Consider the following 6930-nt stretch of genomic DNA (forward strand, 5'->3'; position numbering starts at 1 on the left):
ACCCCATTGGGGACAGGGAGCCCTCAGCTCTCATCCTGCAACTACTTCCCCAATTCCACCTCATTAAAAGATGAAGGACTATTTATGCATAGTTGATCTGTACATTCACCATCAATTCTCATAAATTACCCTCAAATTCCATTAACTGGTTCGTGAGGTCCTCATTCTTCCTCTTACAGAAAGCCATGTCTCTGTCAGCATTTTATCCTCATCGCTACAAGTATCAAGAAGAGTGAAAATTATGAAATTTTACCATATTTGTGAGCTAACAAGTTACCAGCCACAGTTTCTTGGGTGCCAGTAGAATATATGAGACTTTTGGTCAGAGACAAAGGATAGTTTATTATTCACAGTGATAAAAATAGCCTGAATCAGTGTTTTTACCCTATAAGCCTGAGTCCCACTTCCTACAGGGTGATGAAGAATGGTTACGTGACACATACATATAAAGTAAGTTGCATTACAAAGGAGGAAACATAAGTTTGGGAACCTCAAACTTTTATATTGAGCAGTAAGCATCCCTTTCCTTTGCTCTTGAAAGAGACATTATCTTTATTATATTGGAGTAAGCATTCCTGCCCTTTGTTCCAGAGGGAATCACTATCTTCCAAAGACTCTAAACAATCCTGCTTTTTACTTCAGAGAGAGATACTGTCTCTATCTTCCAAAGCTGTTTACCACTCAAACATCTTTCAAAAGACATCTCAAAAGAAAGAATTCTCAGTGTTTTGTTTGCCAGATGTACAGTAACATGTGAGACACACGCAGAATTGCCTTCCAACAATATATAAGAATGAAATTGCTGGAAATATGCCACCTTCTATCTAGGCTATCACTAGATAATGGCAAATTTCTCTCTGACAAACTCTCACCTAGAGTGTATAGGATCTCCCACTTGTTTAACTGCTCAATATGTATTTTCAAACTTCACATGTGTAGCTGATCTAACGTGTGTGAGATCATGTTACTTTAATTTTCATTTTCCTAGTTACTGATGAGATTCATATAGTTAACAAATGTTTATTACACACTTTCGGTATGCCAGATACTCTTCTAAGGAAGAAAACTCATGCACTTTCAGGGTTTACATTCTGGTAGGGAAACAATAAACATATTAACTAAGTAAACTATGTAGTATGTTAGAAGATGACATATTATGGACAAGATACAATAAGGTAATGGGCAGCAGATCAAGGTAATGTATATTTCTTTGACTGTGATCTATTTGTGAATTCCCTATTCATATATTTTACCAAGTGTTCTATGGACTCTATTATTTTCTCACTGAATATATTTTTATTTAATTCATTTTAACTATCACAGTTTGGAACCTTATCTCATTGACTCCACTTGGTATATGATGATTTTTGATATTTGGGGCTTGCATATTTTAAAATAAACATATCAAACTTTCCCTTCATTACTTGCACATTTTTTGCCTGTAAAATAAATCTTTCCCATTTCCATAGGGGAAAAAACCCCACTCACTTCCATTTTATACTAAAATTTTTATAAATATTACCTTCTAAATTTAATCACTAACATTTTTCCATGAGGAATTTCTTTTGTGTGTAGGATGCAATGAAGGGACTTACACTTATTTTTTTGCCATATGGGAAACAGATTAATGGAGCACCATTTATTGAATAAAATGTCTTTTCATCATTCATCTGAAATATCACCTCTATTATGATATGTTTCCTATATGTAAATCTATTTTTAGGTCTCTACTCTGTTTAATTGGTATATTTTATCTCCCTTTCCCCAACCTTGACCACAAACAGATTACACTCCAGACTTTCCAGAATTATCCTGTGAAAAATATAAAACAAATCATATCCAGCCTCTGCTGGAAATACTCGAATGACTCCCCACCACACACACTGTAAAAGTCAAATTCCATTCTAGACCCTCCAAGGCTCCAAGCTATCTACTTCTCCCAGATCCCCATCATCTGTCTGAACTCACTTCCTGATATTCTCTACCTTGCTCACTCAGCTCCAGCCATGCTGGTATCCACAGTGTTCCTTGAACATGCCAGGCCTACTCCTGCGTTGGGACCTCAACACTTGCTGTCCCGCTACCTGGAATGCTCCTTCCCCAGACAGCCACAGGGCCAGTTCTCTCCTCATTGCCTTCAGATCTTTACTCAAAAACAAGGCTCTCAGTGAGGCCCTCTCTTCAGCCTCCTCCCTGGAATTTCAGTCCCCCTGTGCTTTGCTTTATTTTTTCCTTCTTAACACTTATCACTTTGAAAATACTTTATATTTTACTTATTGTATCTTGGCTACTGTCTGTATCCCACACTAATATGAAAGTTCCATGAAGATAAGATTATTTATTTGTTTCTTTTGTTTATAACCATATCATACGGACCTGTGTCTAGAAGACTGCCTGGAAGAGAAACCACCTGAAGTAAGTATTGGTGAGATGAAGATAGAGCAAATAAATTAAAAAGCAAATGGAGTTAAAGTGAGCCAAAGGGGGGCTAGGCAGTTATTCCTGGGCCTAGCCCCAAAACTACCAATGCAAGTGCCTCCAGGAGACAACTGGGCATTTTATTAGAGTGAAGCAGGCCAACTGGGGGTGTGGCCCCCTTGAGAGAGCATTCTGAGTCTAAAATGGCTGAGCCCTTCCTCAGAGCCAGCTGCTTGTATCCTTGTTGGAATGTGGGCCCTAATCCTTGGTCTATTGTTTTTGCTTTTATTTTTTCAGGTAAGCCAGAAATGTGGATTTTTGAAATGTGAAATCCCCCAAATGTCTAAGTAGCTAATTTTAAAATGGAGAATGACAAAAACATGACGATCAAGCAAAATATGACAGCGGGCTGAAATTGGCCCATGAGTGGCCTGCAGGTGTTTGCTAGCCTGAATTATGTGATGTATGAAAGAAAACTTATCCCTGTTCTGGCAAGGTGGGCTTCCTTGTGTAATTCTTGAGGCAAACAGCTTCAGGCCGTGTTGGGTGGAGAGAATGAACTGGAATTACCAACTTCTTTCAACTCCTGGAAGCCCCCTGCCTCCCCCTCTCCCTTCTATGCCTGGAGTTAAGGAAGCCTGGGCAGTGGAGAGTCACCAGAACTGTTTCTTTGAGGGTAGGGGTATATTTCAGTGAAGTGTGGAGTGGGAAAACCAGAGAGAGGGTTTTGAAGGAAACTTCCACAGCTGGACCAGGGAAAGGAAAGAAGGAGAGAAGGACAAAGACCCATGTGTTGGGACATTGTATCTCTGAGAGAATTTATTGGGGGTTACCACACTCTCTCCCCACCAACCACCTATGTGGCACCATACAGTCGAAGGACTTAGTTATACGAAGTTACAACTCCCCACCCAACTGCGCATGCCATCTATCTCACCTGGAAATAGAGCTGCACAAATTTCTATCACAGCTCCCTGTGTGCGTGAAGTGGGCAAGACCGGTCAGGAGGTACCTGTGAAAGGTCAGTAGCCACTGGCTTTGTCAGGATATAGCCAGAATGGGGCTTCTGGAGGCAGCAGACCTCCATCTGGTGAGGCACTGGGTGGAGCCACCTATGGTTTCAGGCAACTGCTGAGAGAAGCATGGACAGTCAAGTATTCCCCATGCCCGGCAGAGAAACATTAAGCTCAATCCTCTGATGCCCCTCCTCTGTAAGGAGGCCAGGTATAGTCCAGGAGGAGGAAGAACAGTGAGGAGAGTGCTGTACCTGGGTTTAGCAAGTTTCCATTTTTCTGGATAAAATGCTATCCAAATGCAAGGTGGCACATCTCTTAAGTTCTGAGCACCCCACTGACCCGTTCCCCACAAGAATTATTTATTCAGTGTAGGGGAAGGGAACCAAGACCTTCAGGTCTGAGATTTACTGCTCTTGGGTCCTCTGGAAAATACGAGGAAGCTGCCCACAGGCCCCTGTTTATGGAGTGCCATGTTAGTGTGTTTAGGCTGAGGGTTGGGGTTCTGCTCAGCAGGTGTGGCATGAACTCCCTGATATTATAAAATCCTTTTAGGTATAAACTTGGCTCCTGCTTAACTCTTGAGACATTCCTGTCAAAATGTCCTTCTAGGGAAGCTCCAATCCATCTAGTCTCTTTGACTGTTGCCACCTCCTTTGTGCACAGAGCTAGGGAGGGCAATTTGGATACTGCCAGAAGTTCTATTTTTCCTTGGGTCTTCCCATCTCTCATGGGCCCCACTCCCTATATCTTGTTTTCTGTATTCTCACTCTCTCTGTCAGCCTTTCATCTTAGAATTCCTCCTTCCTTGGTGTCCCTCCCCCTCTGGCCCCTCACTCGTGCATAGACCTCCATTTGAGTATCCTTTTAGCCTCTCCCCAGATCTCTGCCAACTTCATCTTTTTCTCCCTTGCTCTGGATCTCTTCTAAACGTCTTTGTGTCCCTCTCTACTCAATTTATTCTGTCTGTTTCCCTCTAAGCCTCAAGATCTCACTCTCCCTCTGTTATTCTTCACCCCTTCCCAGTTGGGTGTCTCCCCCTCTTAGGTCATCCCTCCCGCTAGGGAGCCTCTCCATTTCTGACCCTTCCCTACCTCCTCCTAAGCAACCACCTCCCCTTCTCCCTTCCCCCACAGCCCATCTCTAGTTCCTTCTCCTCCCCCTTCCCTAGACCAGACCAGCTAAGTCCTATTCCATTTTTAGATGACTGATTATGATACTAGCTGAACTTTATTCACAGCCTGAATTTACAGCTGTTCCTTCCTTTCATGCCCCATCCACCAAACACACCCAATCGTTTCAACATGACAAATTCCTTACACACAGCGTGTCATGGCCACATAAATTTGTATTTTTCAGGACAAAACAACAGTTATTCTGGCAAATATGATGGGTTATTAGGGATCCCTATGCTTTCAGTACAGTGAAAAGCAACATTTTCTGTGTGTCTCCAAATCATACATTTGTCTTCACACATGTGATAAAGTTTACCCTAACAGTTAAGACTTTTTCACCAAATCATAGACATAGATATGGAAATCATCATTAAACTTGATGAAATAAACAGAAGGCTTGGCTTTAACTTGGTGAATGACTTTGCCTGTCCTTTTGGAGCCATCTTCTTTGGTATATTCTACATGTTTACCTATGAGGCCATCTATAACTCCTTCTGGCTCCCTGTCTTTTGAAGACTCACTGGACTCTGGCATGATATGGAGGTCACCTTCTTTATAATCATCTAAAAGCTGGTACATGTACAAGACAGGATCTTTCTCATAGGTAATATAAAACCAGGCTTTCATGATGGGTGCTTGGGCTAAGACCATCCCCCTCCATCCATCCTTGGAACCATGTTCACCCTCAAACATATGTTCCACAGCTTTACCAATTATGGTGTTTGCAAGGTGCACATCTCTGACTCGAGAAAATGGCACCTTATCAGGAAGGATTTTAAGCTTTAAAATCCTTTCATCTCTGTGAAGTTCCAGTCCATAGACACAGTCAATTCCATCATATTTCACCAGATAAAGAGAAGGATTTATAGGCACCTGATCCAGAACGGTTCCTTTCCACTGGGTGATGCTCTCATTGCTTTCCTTCCATCCGTGTGAAATTCTGCAGCCCACGATGTTTCTGCGGGGCTGGGAGGAAGGTCTGCCTCTCTGCTTCTTTTGAGAAGTCTTTTTCTTCCTCATACTTGCAGACCCGTTGTGGCCATCGACAATTTCCCTGGTTTGCTGCCCTGCAGCTGCCTTTTTGTGAGGGGTCTTCATACCTGCAGGGGGAGGAAGAGGCTAGGGAGAAACATGTAGTGTTCTATAGTGTGAGATTTTTTTCTCTGCATTGCAAATTCCCTGGGCACCAGGTATATGTATTACTGCCCATGTTATTCACGTGTCCAGCAGGGATGCTGGCTATCAAAATACTATTGGATGCTTGCCTACAGTGTCCTCCCTTCAAACTTATTTGGCTGTGCTGGAGGGCTGGAGAGGTGATGGTTTTGGTGGTTGAGGCCCCAGCAAGAGGGAGCAGGTTCCTTCGGCTAATGCCTTGTCCTGTTACCATACTGCGGTCCCCACACCTAACAGATATTCACCATTTATTAGCTCCCACCCTGTCTCTCCATTTGCACTTACATAGTCCCCTTTTCCCCTGCTCATTGCCGTCTGCTCTTCATCTGTTTTGCCTCCCATCCCCATGGCTTCTGCCTGTTGTTCACCTCTCCTTCATATCTCTTCCTGGTCATCCCCATTTTGCCGCTGGGTGCCCAGAACAAATCTATTTCTCTTTCTGGGGCCACCTTTGTATACCATCCAGGTGCTCTTCGGCTCCCCCTACCCCCACCCTCCCGTCCCCAAATCACCCTTGTCAGTCTGCCTCATCTCCTGTCCCAGCACACACCCCAATCTTCCCTCCTGGCACACACCAACCCGCATCCTCCGATTCTCTAGTCCAGCGCCCACCTCCCCAATTCCGGGGATCGCAGGCCTCACGTGTCCAAATCGGACACCTCACTGCTGCCTCCGCTGTGAACCTGTGGTGAAAGAGAATCAGCAGGCGACGAGTTCGGAGTTTGCAAGAGCTGGGAGGGGAGGATCCTTAGGCGACGAGCGTGTCTAGGAGGACAGCAGGCCAGGAGAAAAGGATGGCGGCAGTGTCTCCAACACCGGGCTCGCGGGCCCTCCACCTACTTGTTGGCGGTGACGGCCCCTCCGCCACATCGGGATCCCAGAAGCCGCTGCCGCAGCCGCAGTCTCCTCCCTCTTACCGTCGCGCAGCTTCCTGCCAGGAGAGAGGCCTCCCCTTCCTGCCAAACACTGCCACCCTCCCCGCCCCCGCCACTCTCAAGCCCACCTCTGCCCTGGGTCTGGGAGGTGTTTCTATCTCCCGCCCCTACCCCCTTTCCAAAATCTGGAGCCGCCTTGCCTTGCCCACAACTCCCCACCCCGACTGCTTTGCCCCCACTCTCAAGTTCAGGACCCCCGTTTCCCCCACCCCT

At 44.9% G+C, this 6930-nt stretch overlaps 1 protein-coding gene across 4 annotated transcripts; it reads right to left on the reverse strand.

Annotated features, from left to right (window-relative positions):
• Window positions 1–4828: 4828 nt before the first annotated feature.
• On the reverse strand, window positions 4829–6685 carry LOC133082161 (spindlin-2). 4 transcript variants are annotated; one of them, XM_061178622.1, is made up of 2 exons: window positions 6395–6685; window positions 4829–5706 (listed from the first exon to the last, which is right to left on the reverse strand). In XM_061178622.1, exon 2 carries the CDS (start codon window positions 5702–5704, stop codon window positions 4931–4933), a length of 774 nt encoding a protein of 257 aa, XP_061034605.1. In that variant the 5' UTR covers window positions 5705–5706; window positions 6395–6685; the 3' UTR covers window positions 4829–4930. The 4 variants fall into 4 exon arrangements, with proteins under 4 accessions (XP_061034605.1, XP_061034604.1, XP_061034603.1 ...); XM_061178621.1 differs by having other exon boundaries at window positions 6362–6685; XM_061178620.1 differs by having other exon boundaries at window positions 6358–6685.
• Window positions 6686–6930: the final 245 nt, after the last annotated feature.

Source organism: Eubalaena glacialis, chromosome X (genome assembly GCF_028564815.1).
Source record: "Eubalaena glacialis isolate mEubGla1 chromosome X, mEubGla1.1.hap2.+ XY, whole genome shotgun sequence".
Classification (NCBI taxonomy): Eukaryota; Metazoa; Chordata; class Mammalia; order Artiodactyla; family Balaenidae; genus Eubalaena; species Eubalaena glacialis.